Source organism: Erithacus rubecula (assembly GCF_903797595.1).
Source record: "Erithacus rubecula genome assembly, chromosome: 1".
NCBI classification, from domain to species: domain Eukaryota; kingdom Metazoa; phylum Chordata; class Aves; order Passeriformes; family Muscicapidae; genus Erithacus; species Erithacus rubecula.
In genome coordinates this window covers 105,097,763-105,111,274 of record NC_136658.1, presented here as the reverse complement: position 1 = coordinate 105,111,274, position 13,512 = coordinate 105,097,763, and the positions used below count along the sequence as shown (strand labels likewise).

The window sequence follows — 13,512 nt, the reverse complement described above, 5'->3', positions numbered from 1 at the left end:
CACTTATTACAGTCCCTGAAGAGGAACAGGTTATCTCACTGTGCAATCCAACTGCCTCTGCTGTTGATTTGTTCATTCTTTCATAGCCAGACCTGGGAGTCCTTCAGGAAATAGTAGAAGGTAGTGTTGTTACTTGTGGGACTGTACTGTGTCTGATGGAGATTTTGTTTTTGTCATGTATAGAATTCCTCCCTGTAAAGGTGTAAATGAGGAAACTCAGAAGGCTCTGGACCGGTCTCTTCTTGATTGCACTTTCCGACTACAAGGTAGAAATAATCGCACGTGGGTGGCCGAGCTGGTGTTTGCAAACTGCCCTCTGAACAGCACTTCATCCAGGGAGCAAGGCAAGTTTCATTGAGGAACACTGGTAAATTGTGTTTGTTTATAGTTTACATTGTCTGTTTCAGTTGTTTTAATGTCTTGGTGTAACTTAGAGCTGTTAGCTCCTAAGATACCTAATAAACCACAGTGTACCTAATCAAAATTCTGACTGCTGAGTTGATCCATTTTGTTACTTTATTGTGCTTCCTGGTCACTTGCCACAGTTCACTCACAGTCTGTAAACCACAGCTCAGGAACCACTGGGTTGATGAGTATTTTCCATCTCCTCACACTGCAGGACCAACCCGTCACGTTTACCTGACATATGAAAACCAGTTGTCTGAGCCAGTTGGAGGTCGCAAGGTGGTCGAGATGTTCCTCAATGACTGGAACAGCATTGCTCGCCTGTACGAGTGTGTCCTGGAGTTTGCACGGTCCTTACCAGGTACAGAAATCACCTCCTTTTTATCAAAATGAAGGGATTACAGGTGACTGTGATTTTCTCCCTCTAAATCTCTTCCCCTCTTCACAGACATCCCCAACCACTTAAACATTTTTTCAGAAGTTCGGATCTACAACTACCGAAAACTTATCCTTTGTTATGGAACTACCAAGGGGAGCTCAGTGAGTAACTCCTAAATAGACTTAAAATGTATGATTGTAAACAGAATGGGTAGGCTTAGACTTGCCAGAATTTTGCTGCACAAGTTTTCTTTGTAGTGGAACTGATATGGGTGAATGTAGAAAAGACAGAGGATGCTGCATTGCTGATTTGTTGGTTTGCTAGAAGTTCAGGATTTTTGAGAATTTCTGTCAGATGCTTTATATTGTGGGAAGGACAGTTGTGTGCTCCTGATGAAAGCTGGTGTGGCAGCCTTTTTCTGAAAAACCTTGAGTAAGTGTTGTTACTGACTGGGATATATGGATGGGTATGTGTAAGCTAAATGCCTAATTCTACCTTAAAAGAGAGGACCCTAACAAAGTTAAAATGTAGTGCTGTGCTTTCAATGAGGTGTTCATTGATCATTTCATAGCAGTGCTGTTCTCTTATTCAGAGCTGCAACTTCCTCTGTAGATTTTACAACTTATTAATTACTTAAATAATTTATTATTTGCTCAAACCTTTGCATTAAATGCATGGTGGAGGAAGTAAGTGCATGTTTATTTCAGATTAAGAATACAGTTTTGTGTGCAACTGATGCGAAGTAGCTTCATACACTTGAAATTTGCTTCCTGAGACTTTTTTGTGTTCATTTTCTAAGCTGAATTTTTAAGAGCACTTTCATGTGTGCATTATTGTGAAGAGTGTGTGTGTATATATATGTATACATATATACATATGCGTATTATATATATGTAAGTAGCCAGAACAGCAGTATGGACTTTGCATTTAACTTCCCTACATATTATCCAGTACTCATTTTTGTGTAATGTAACTTAAGAAAACCAGTCCACCTCCAGCAACTCATTAATCAGTTTCCCACACCATGAATCTCTTGAGTATAATTTTCTCTCTCTCATCTTTGGCAGAAAAAATTCTTTTGCTTTTTGGTTGAGTTGCTGAAATAAGTGCCCAGTTCTGTGGTTGCCAACAATCCAGGCAGCTAACTGGGTATTAAAGCTGAGAGTGCTTTTTTTTTCCTTCACAGCCTCAGCAGCATTTGAGGAAGGTGAATTAGGAATCTTGAGGTTTGATGAAAAATGGGGGAAAAAATGAAATCTGACCAACTTCCTTTTCATAATCTGTTATTATAACCTAATTATTACAACCTACTTGTTCTAGCTTCCAAGACATTTTATGTTTGTGACATTGCAGATCAGCATTCAGTGGAACTCCATCCTCCAGAAGTTCCACATTTCACTGGGAACAGTTGGCCCAAACTCAGGTTGCAGTAACTGTCACAACACAATTCTGCACCAGCTCCAGGAGATGTTTAATAAAACGCCAAACGTGGTGCAGTTGTTACAGGTAATGTTGTAAAAAACTTTTCTCAAGAAAATTGCAAGACACTAGGGAGCTGAATTCTGATTAAACTGTTCTCTTCAAGGGTATTATGATTCTTTATAGATCTTATTGCCAGAAAGCATCTAATTTTCCCTGACCTTTCCTTTTGGATAAGCTACCTGACCTCTCAATCTGCGCTGTCTCCCAGGTTTTGTTTGACACTCAGGCTCCATTAAACGCCATCAACAAGCTCCCGACCGTGCCCATGCTGGGGCTGACCCAACGCACCAACACTGCCTACCAGTGCTTCTCCATCCTGCCCCAGTCCCCCACGCACATCAGGCTGGCCTTCAGGAACATGTACTGCATCGACATCTACTGCCGCAGCCGCGGCGTGGTGGCCATTCGCGACGGCGCCTACAGCCTCTTCGACAACAGCAAAATCGTGGAGGGCTTCTACCCCGCCCCCGGCTTAAAGGTGACCACCCCTCTCACCACCCCTCTGCTGCCTGGCAGGTTGTAAATAAATGAGCTTCTAACTTGCAAGTGTGAGTCTGAGATGAAGAGCTTGGTGAAGGTTTTCTTTGTGGAGAGCTGCGGTCTTTCCAAAATTCTGAGTGTAGAAGGAAGTTTTTATTTATTGGTGGATCTATTAATTAGTTTGAATTACAACATCCTTTAAAAAATAACATCAAGTGCTAGGCTTTTTTTTTTTTTCCTTATCTGTGTATTGTGTCATCCTTTTGTTGGAACTTGCTGAAGCTTTGTGTGTAGGCTAGATGTGTGCTCCAGGATTAGCAACTGCTCCTCACAAACTGTGTTGTGTGGCAGTACAGTGCCCATAAGTTGCAGGTGGGACAGTACTCTGTGTCAGATGATTCTAGACAGAAACTTCTTGTAAAACAGTTCCCATCAGTGTGTGCAGGAGCTTGTGGCTTTGCTTCTAAATGCTGTGCTGGTTCACTTTTCCTGAAAGATGAATCTCTGCACACTGACAGAATATCTGAGGGCAGCTTGTACCAGGGCTAGTTATACTGAAATACTGGAAAATGGCACCGTTTGAGGAACAGGTTAATTTGCTAGTTTGATTTTTTTTCCTGACAGTTGCAACTGAGTATTGATTCTCTGGCATTGCATTCAGCTGATCATGAACATCTGCCTGTTTCATAAATACCAAATGAAAGACTAATGGAAAGAAGGAGATTGTAGATACCAGTGTAAAGTGGTAGAAGAGAACAGAAATGGAAAGGTAGAGGAGGAATTAATTCAAGAAAGTTGGCAGGTTCCTCTGGGTACAAGAGAATGCTGTGGAGGAGGTGACACAGATGTTCTTAACCAACAGGGCAGTTATAGATGTGAGACAGCAGCCCTGTAGGTTCTGCATACTGAGGAGTTGGTCTGAAACAGGTATTTCCAGGTGTAGACTTACCTTTAAGGAGAGAAGAAAAACGTTGGTATTTCAATTTCCTGGAGATATATCTTGTTATAGAGACAGGTGTTTCTGTTTATTAATTGGTATATTTTGCAGACTAATTGTCCTGTAATTAATGAATGTCCCCTAGTATTTAGTTTCAGAAACTTGCCTGTCTCCTATGTGCTTAGCTGATAAAGGTAAAGCTTAGCAAATACTACCTTCATTTGTATAGTAAAATTTAAATGGGCAAGTTGCTAACAAAACTGCTTTTTCCACAGACATTCCTGAACATGTTTGTTGACAGCAATCAGGATGCACGGAGGCGATCTGTCAATGAAGATGATAACCCACCTTCTCCTATCGGGGGAGACATGATGGATTCTTTGATATCACAGCTCCAACCCCAGCAGCCTCCACAACAACCACAACAACAGGTACCCTTCAGGCAAAATAAATGTTTATTGTCTTCCACAACTGTGGATTTCTAAGAGCTTCATGTTCTAAAGGGATTAGCAGTAACAAAATGGAAAGGGAGACTATAAACCCACTCTGCTGCAGAATTCCCCTTCGGGCAAAATGTATTAATTTATTTTGCCATTTCTCATTGCAGTGTAAACAGCCCATAGCATATGAACAGCAGCTTTGGAAGGTCACATGAGACTTGCTGCCTAGAAGCAAAGGACTGAGGGAGGGAAAACAACCGTTTAAGATAAAAGATGGGAGGGAGAGTCAGGAGGTTTTGCTGTTACAGGGTGGCAGATAAAAGGAGAGAGTTACAGAGGTATTATGTCTTTAGAAGAAACTGAAAAAAACAGTGAGCACTGAACAAGATAGTATAGAAAATCAAACAACTGTGTGGATGAACCTGTTAGACCAAATCCTCATTAGTATTCTCCTGCACATATTTAACTTTTGTTTTGGTACAAAATGATTAAAAGTTTTCATTGTCCCGTGTTGACAATTTCAGCCATTTGCAAAACAGGCAGGAGCCTCGGGAGCATATCCTCTCACCTCACCACCCACCTCCTACCACAACACAGTGACACCCTCCCCATCCATGATGCACACACAGTCACCAGGTAGGATGGCTGGGAGCTAATCCTGTACTAGAAAAATAGGTGTTTGTGTATGCATGTTTTTTCTATTATTTGAGCTGTGTTTAGCCCCAGATTACCCAAGAGAATGCAGCTTACACTGTGGGGAAAAAAAGTGGGGTCCTGCCATGCATGTTTTGGGAAGTACATTTGGAAGCTAAGAAAACCCATTAAGTAAAACTGTCATCTTTAGCTGTGTAATATTTGGGACTGTTTCATTATTACAGTTTTTAACTTCCTAAGACAAAAACCTGTTAATTTTCAATATCTGCTTCTTCAGAAAAGCTTTTCATCACCAAAGCTCAGCTTTCTGCTCCCAGCTGTTGTAGAACAACAGCTGAAAATACTTAAATCTGGGAAAGGGCTGGGTAGGGGGAAAATGCCATTCTTCAAGCCAGATATCATGGGAAGTTTCCTTTCTGTGGTAAATCAATCTGAAAAATGTAACAGTCATGCATGTACAAAATAAAGCCATTGAGTGCAAAAACAAATTCTCTTGAATCTTGTTTGCTGTTTCCCTAAAAAGGAGGGAGCAGTTGATAGAAAAAGTTAGAACATAAAGATGGGAAATGTGTATATCAAGTAATCTGCTGTCTTTGATCAGGAAATTTGCATGCTGCAAGCTCACCTAGTGGGGCTTTAAGAGCACCATCACCAGCATCCTTTGGTCCAACTCCTTCACCTTCTTCTCTTGGAATCACAATGGGACAAACAGCTAACTTTGCCAGCCCACATGGTGAGTTTTTTACTGGCAGATTTTAAGTAGTGGCAAGGAGGGCAGATTTGCTTCTTGAAATTAAATCTTCCAGAGCAGACCTAAATTAATTGAGAAAAAATCATGGTTTGTAATTGGCTCAAGTAGCTGTTTTCATATATGTGAGTGTTAACTCCTAACAGTAGTTGAAAGTAGCTGCATGGCATGTTGAGGCATTCCTAACATGTTAAAAATTGGCTCTCAGTCACTCTTTTCTGCTTACTAATGTGGGGAAATTAAGTGTGGTCTTGTAGAAGAGCAGTGGCTGCAGCTTTTAATGAGCATTTTCTTTGGTTAGATTAGTTAGTGGATTTTCACTGCTTACATTTCCTGGAAAAATAAAAGGAAACAGCTTAGAGATGCAAGTACTTGCAGTTTAAAAATGTTCTCAAAATCTGGCTGGTTTGACATATCTGTATGTGAGCAACATGCCTTTTAGTTGTTTCCTTTATTAATTCAGTTGGTTTTTTTGGAAAGCTGCCAAAACAATCCTTTGTGTAATCACAGTACATTGGAAACTGTTCTATAGATCACAACAAATGAACAGTTCAGATGGTAATTTTCATGCATCAGTTTGGCTGTTGTGATGAACAAAGTGAGAGAGATGTACCACAGAGAAGGTTTAAGGTTGTGATCAGTCTGTATAGTAGAGATACCTTTGCAGCAATAATTGTAAGATACTGAATAAATTAGGAACTGTCTGGCTGAGGCTTCTATTTGTTAAGGAGCAGCATAAGTCCAAGTCTGTAAGCAAGAGCTCCTTTTGGTTTAGAACCTATTACTTGTTGAACATGACAATTTTCCTTAGCATTCAGTTCTACTTTTTTAAAAGTACAACCTGGAAACCCTTAAAATCTGTATCTTGATTTTTATTCTCTGCCCCCACTCATGTATTTTGTATAGCTATAAAAAGTATATAAAAAGCTTGCAAGTACTTTCACTCTTTACAGGTTTTGGTAAGCCTCTTTTAGATTTCTTTATTAGAAAGCCTTTTACTTTTTGAAGAAATAATAATGGTCTTGTAAATCTGTAGGTACCATAGACCCAAGCTCACCATACACCATGATGTCACCCAGTCAGCGTGCAGGGAATTGGCCGGGATCTCCCCAGGTCTCTGGTCCATCACCAGCAGCACGGATGCCTGGAATGTCACCAGCCAACCCTTCCCTTCATTCACCTGTCCCTGATGCCTCTCATTCCCCACGAGCTGGAACAAGTAGGCTTCTTTATCAGTGTTATAACTGTGAAACACTCGTGTGTACATTTCTAGTTGTGTTCATTTTGGTAGTTCTTGTGTCAGTCTAACAGTCCTTACTGTCCTTGTGCAGTAAAATGTCCGAGGAAATTAAGTCTTTTTTCTGTCCTCGTTCAAATCTTCAATAACAAATTGGAAAAGTGAGGCAAAGCATACAGCATTAATGTCAGCAGGATTGATGTTGCAGTGCAGAAATCAGTCTGAAACTATTGTACTCCATGACTAAGAAAAAATCTTCAGAGTGAAAGCAATGATAGGCACATTTGCCAACCCAAATACTAACTTTTCACATCGTAGATTTGTAATGCTGCTCTTGCACGACTGATTTAGCCATCTTTACAATTCATTGAGTTTGTTGTGCAAACCTGCTGTCTGCTGGCATGCTGCAGAAAGAGGAAAAGGGAGGAGGATTTTAATGTTACTGAGACTGTTTGCATGGGTTCTGGATCAAAACTAATTTCTTGTTTGTCTGATGCCTATAGGCAGGCAAATTCTTAAATAAGAAGGGTTGAGCTTGAGAGGATTTATTGATGAATGGTGAAATAAAGTGAACACATGTCTTATGATTCAGCTTAAATCCTCCCTCACTGCAAGTCCTTGTGTCCCCACAGGTTCCCAAGTCATGCCCACAAGCATGCCTCCACCTCGGAAACTACCTCAGCGCTCTTGGGCTGCATCCATTCCTACAATCCTCACCCACAGTGCCTTGAATATTCTGCTCTTGCCCTCTCCTACCCCTGGGCTTGTGCCAGGACTAGCTGGCAGCTATCTGTGCTCCCCTCTTGAGCGATTCCTCGGGTCAGTGATTATGAGGAGGCATCTTCAGAGGATCATACAGCAGGAAACGGTACGGTTTCAGTTTGAAGGGACCTGTGACTGCTCCCTGTCTTTCAAATTGGGCACAAACTGAAATGCTTCAAGTAAAATAACTGTTTGCTGTTAGGCTTGTGCTGTACTTCTGATTTTGGCTATCTAAAGTGTCAAAATTTGTAGAAATCATTTAGTTCCACTTCTTTCCCACACAAATTACATGTAGAAAACCTGTTTAGTCAGGTGAAATTTGGTAACTGTTCAGATAGCAAGTCTATGACCAGATTTTCAGATGCTTGTGGGTTCTTTGGGTTTAGCATGTCTATTGGGAGTTTACTAGAACAGCCAAAGGATTACTGTGGATACCACTCCTTGGCAGGGTTGCCAGAGAAGTGAGTTACTAGTTAATGTTAACTACTCAGGAATGTTACTTTAGGGCTTGGAACAGACAAATGTACCTCTTCACTTCTGTGGCATGGATTCAGTGACAGAGAAAGAAGCCAAATCTGGCATAAACTTAATTCTCAAAGCAATTTTACCTGTGTTAAAATAGCATGTGCTTCTTTCTGGGAAGAGGGGTTGATCACTAGACTTTGAGGAGGGAGTGTGTGTGTGATGTGTGTGAGTTCATGCCATTTAATGAATAACTAATTGACTGTGGATCTTTTTATGCAGCTGCAGTTAATAAACTCCAATGAACCAGGTGTAATTATGTTTAAGACGGAGGCACTGAAATGCAGGGTTGCTCTCAATCCCAAAACCAACCAGACCTTGCAGCTGAAAGTAACACCTGAAAATACAGGGCAGTGGAAATCAGAGGAGTTACAGGTTTTGGAGAAGTTCTTTGAAACAAGGGTATGTACTGAAATAAAAAATGTTGATGTTTTTGTGCATTGCTTTTAATCTCTGGTATTGTTTTAAGTGGTCCTGCTGACTTTCACTGGCATGTGTAAGAGCTTCAAAACATAAAATTGACAGCTGTGCATGCTGGTTGCATATTAAATGATATATTATTATCTAAATAGGCACTACTAAATAGTGTCTTTCTTTAGGTTGCAGGACCACCTTTTAAAGCAAACACCCTGATAGCCTTCACCAAGTTACTAGGGGCTCCCACGCACATCCTCAGGGACTGTGTACACATCATGAAACTGGAGCTGGTAAGTCAACTCTTCTAGTTATTTAGTTCACCCAACTTTGGTTATTATATTTTTGGAAAAAAAGTTGTTGTATCTTTATCTACAAACACACAAATTGCTCTAAATTTATACATAAGTTACTTACTGTTACTGGAGAAGTTTTCATTTTACTAATAGTTTTCTTGGAAACACTCAAAATTTCTCATTTAAACTGCAGACATGTTACTGCATAGCAGGCATGTGCATAGGCTGACCTGAATCTTTCTGACTGTGTTACTGTGCTCAGTTCTTTCAGAGTTACTCTGATTTCTCCAAACCTGGCAACATCTGCAGGTTTAGGCTAAAGAGGCACATTCACTCTGTGGTGCTTCCCTGTTTCATAGCTGTGAATGTCACTGACATGAGACCTCTGCTGTTCTTTCTCTGTGCTGCTGTCTCTGAACAGTTCCCTGACCAGGCAAGTCAGCTGAAATGGAACGTGCAGTTTTGTTTAACAATCCCTCCCAGTGCTCCACCAATTGCACCTCCAGGAACACCTGCTGTTGTGCTGAAATCCAAAATGTTGTTTTTCGTAAGTAGAGCTATCTGTTTTAAAATCCTAACCCTGCATGTCCCTTGAGATCATCAGGAGTTCATAGCAAAGCATAAGCCCCCTGTATCTGACAGCTGTAATAGCTGAAAGTGTTGTGCTGTTGGAATCCTGGATTTGCTTGGATCTCTATTGTAATGAGTTCAGTTCATATTCCTACTCTCCTTCCTCCTAAAGCACAGCAACACCTCGTGTTTCGTGTTCTTGGAGAGATGTTGACAATGTATAAAGTTCAGCTCCCTCTGGGCTGCATCTTCAGATGTTCAACTTGTGGGTGTTCAGTTCTTCTTTGAGGCACTAACCACCTAGATTGGGTGACAAGCACATTAGTGGTGCTGGGAGAGGAGAGCAGGGATGAGATGTTCAGAACAAATGTACAATAGTGTTGTGCCCGAGGCAGTGCTCACTGTGGGGTGCTTTTGAGAAGACAATAGTCTCCACCTGAGTGATGATTTCTCTGTTACAGCATTGATGTCTGAAAACAGGGGGGTGGAAGTACATGTAGGCCTGCAGTGTTTTAACTATATCAGAAGTTGCACTGAAGTACATGGTCATGCAATTTAACATGCTTTTTGGATTGTTTCCCCACAGCTTCAGCTAACACAGAAAACAACAGTCCCACAAGAAGCTGTTAGTATTATTGTCCCAATTATTTATGATATGGCTTCGGGTACAACGCAACAGGCTGACATTCCCAGGCAGCAGAACTCTTCTGTTGCTGCTCCAATGATGGTTAGCAATATTCTAAAGAGGTTTGCTGAACTGAATTCACCACGACCAGGTACTGTACATGTCCAGTAGATATATTCTCTTCACCCAGACATCTGTGACAAATCTCCAGTGTCAAACTAAACCTCTCTTAAGTCTGAATTCTTCTTGGTTTCTATCTTACTTTTTTAGTGATTACAAACTCCTGATGTGACAGGCAGTACATAACTTAATAGGAAGTACTGGCAACACAACAGGTTGTACTGATGATTCAGGCTGGGTTTTGCTGTTCTGCCCAAGTGATAGAATGCACCCACCTCTTGGCCCAATTCTTGCTGCTCAGTAAGAGTCACACTTTTTGACAAATGGGCCTAGAATGAGTCACCAAAAATATGCTATGGCCAAGTGTCAGTTTTCATGGTTAATTTTGAATTTGCTCAGCTTAACAGTAGAATACAAAGAATATAAAGGATGTTAAAATAGAGCTTGTCCACGTGCTGTGAATGATTTAAAAGTAATTGCAGTGGTTGTATACTCCTTTGTCAGTGTGTCCACTAGCAGAGGTGCATACAGTTCTGTCCACCAGATGTGCTGTGCAGTGTTTGAGCTAGGTTGTTCTGAGTGTTCATTGGCCTGTAGGTAGTGCACTGTGAGCAGCATTGTGCTTTGCTTTCCTCTTGTTTGTCATGCCTTTTTTAGTATCTGAAACATGGAAGAACAGTAGCAGGTTCTTTGGGCAGCATGTTGTCTGTAAGAGTGGTTTTGGGTCCTTATTCACAGATGGCTCATGAGAACAATAACTTTCAGTTCTGATGAAGAAGAAAATTTTTCTAATAAGTCAGTAAATAGATTGAAGTTGTGAATGCAGAGATTGACTCTTACTTCTTTTGTATAAGTTGTTATGCAGTAATTTTAACTATGCTTGATGGATTATTTCAATTGGTAGAACATGAGCAATGTTTACCTTAAGTGGGTGTGGATATGCATACATTTCTGAAACTTGTGATGGGATTTAAATTAATATGCACTTTCTGTTTAACATGTAGTAATAGTGTGGGTAAATAGGAGAGAAAATAGCCTTGAGGGCATGTGGAGTTCCCTGTAGGAGTTCTGTATGTGGAAAAGAGCTTGTTTGTATAGCACTTTTATTTCAAAATTCATTATCTAAACTTCAGGTGTTGCTTTTGGAAGGTGCTTCCCCACAGAATTCCCATGGTGTGGGGAAGGGTAGGTTCTTGCTTTGCTGTTTGTTATTGCCCTGAGTTGAGTTTTAAAGTAAACCCTCCACAAAATACCACAGGCAGAGCAAATAACTGTCAAAGCTGCTCTGGAGATGCAAGGTGAGATGAGTTCTGATGGTCACTAGGTAGATCAGAATGGACAATTTTTGTTTGTCATGCAAGTTTTGAAGCAGTTTTGGGATCCAGTACAGGGAGCTGATATAGACGGGGAAAGTCACATAGGAAAAGCATTGGAGCCACAAGCAGAACCTTGTCCAGGCAAAGGAAAATGTAGCTGGCTGAGCAGAGGAAATTTCTAGTAGTCCTTCCTCTGACTTCCAAATGAAAGACTCAGTCTGTATGATTTTATTTATTTCCACCGTCACCCAGCAAAAGTAAGATCTTCCTGAGGACACTTCCTCTGTTCTTATTGTCAAAACATACATTATTGTATCTGATCAAAGAGAACAAGAATACCTTCTTTTCTTCACCACTGAAAGGTGATAGGAGAGCCAAGAGATGAAAGTAGATAGTTGGGAGACCTCTCTTAAGACAGCAGTACATGGGAGATCCCAGATGTGTGTCCTTTCTTGTCTGATGCTCCTTTCTCTTCTGCTGCTCCTGTGCTGTACCCAGGATTTTCCTGACTTTCCTGCCTGTTAGCTCTCTGCTGCACTAATTGCAATCTGCTTGATTAAGGGAATTTTTCACTGTTTGAGTCAGGAAGGACCAGGGCCTCCCATCCTTCACAGATGATGTTGCTGGCACTGTCATTGTAACCTGGAATCAGTGTTGCCTTGTTCTGGCTGTATCTTTTTTACCTTTCTCTCTTTGTGAGGAAGTATTTTGTATTCAGCTTAATTTTCCTCTTAATAAAATGGTAGTGCCTGAAAAGTAAGTTCTTTTGAAAGAGTTTTCTTTTCAGATCTGTGGGCAAACACATTCTGCTGTGTTTAACAGTAAAATGTTGACTCATTGTGAGTACACATTGTCTGAGACCACTTTACCTATGCCTCCATGGGAGAAAATACAAAATTACTTTGGGGAAATACTTGTATGAACTGAGAGGAAATCGATGCCCTGAAATAATAAGTTTAAACTGTAAGTCCAAAACCTAGAGTATGTAGTAGACATCCATCTGGTGAGGAAATTAAAGTCCCTATGGATGCTGGAGATGACCCTTAGAGAGGAGCTCAAGGGACTTGTGATGATTCTTAAAGCACTTCACAACTAAACACTTTTCAGTGTTTGATTTTCAGAGATGCAGTGGATGGTATTTAGCTCAGATTTGTAGCTTTGATATGATAATGACTTGCCCAAAATAACCTTGGGAATCCCTAGTCTGGCAGTTAAGATTAATGCATCCCAACAGGCTCTGCTCTTATCTCTTTGCTCACACTGTTGCTCCTTCAGCAGCAAAATTCAATGTCTTCTAATTGATATTTCTTGAAATATGCAGGAAAAACTGAGCCCACAGTGACCTGGGTACAACAGTGGCTATTAATTGTGTTCTCTTAGCAGGAAACAGTAGATGAAAATCACAGCTGCCTGTTGCTTCATCTTTTGTTGTTCTTATTTAACCCTTTTGCTTCTGTTGATTTTAACTTCTTTAAGCTACTCAGAAAGTGTGTGTTTTTGTCAAATAGTGCTGATATTTAAAACTTCGAGGTAGCTGTGGCTGGTTTTTCCTCCCAGTATTGAATCTCAGCTGTTGGAAACAGAAGTCCACCTGCTCTGTATTTTATTTTGCAGTTTAAAAGTCAAGGTTGAAAGAAACAGATTCCTGACTGTTTCCCAGTCTTGGAATTAGAAATGTTTTCAAGACTGAGCTTAGGAGAAAAAACATCTTCCAGCTGTTCCAGACTTGAGTCTTTCAAAATGTTTAGTTTCTGCTCGTAATCAATAGAAATAAAACTTGAAAAAGTTGGGTTATTTTCTTTGTAAGATGTGGTGCTCTTAATTAATAACATACAGAAAAAATCAGACCACAGTCCATGTGCAATCAATTCTGGCATAGATTCTGTCTGACATTCAGAAGCAATCAAAAGTTAAGAGCTACTTGCAGTTGCATCACCAGCAAGAGCAGTCCTGCTGGGAAAGCTGGAGCTGCTTCAGCTGTGACTCCCACAAGCCAAGGTCCCTGCAGGTCTCTGGGTTTGGGAGTCACCTGGCTGTGCCCTGGGGGCTCAGTGAGGAAGGGCTGTGGGCTGTGGGCTAACCTGTCTCTTTTCCCTGCTCCAGAGTGAGGAAGGGCTGTCGGGGG

The 13,512-nt window shown here is 40.8% G+C and overlaps 1 protein-coding gene across 2 annotated transcripts in view; it reads left to right on the top strand.

The window, feature by feature from the left end:
• The window catches only part of MED14 (mediator complex subunit 14), a 34,426-nt gene that overhangs the window by 20,276 nt on the left and 638 nt on the right, over positions 1-13,512 (top strand). Inside the window, exons 17-30 of one of the 2 annotated variants that reach the window (XM_079301986.1) lie at positions 184-344; positions 620-766; positions 854-945; positions 2,138-2,290; positions 2,475-2,744; positions 3,959-4,114; positions 4,648-4,759; positions 5,379-5,510; positions 6,562-6,744; positions 7,395-7,630; positions 8,269-8,448; positions 8,646-8,753; positions 9,178-9,303; positions 9,913-10,102. In XM_079301986.1, coding sequence (XP_079158112.1) covers positions 184-344; positions 620-766; positions 854-945; positions 2,138-2,290; positions 2,475-2,744; positions 3,959-4,114; positions 4,648-4,759; positions 5,379-5,510; positions 6,562-6,744; positions 7,395-7,630; positions 8,269-8,448; positions 8,646-8,753; positions 9,178-9,303; positions 9,913-10,102 — 2,246 coding nt within the window. The remainder of the gene's footprint in view (positions 1-183; positions 345-619; positions 767-853; positions 946-2,137; positions 2,291-2,474; positions 2,745-3,958; positions 4,115-4,647; positions 4,760-5,378; positions 5,511-6,561; positions 6,745-7,394; positions 7,631-8,268; positions 8,449-8,645; positions 8,754-9,177; positions 9,304-9,912; positions 10,103-13,512) is intronic. The other variant, XM_079301987.1, reaches the window with a different exon arrangement.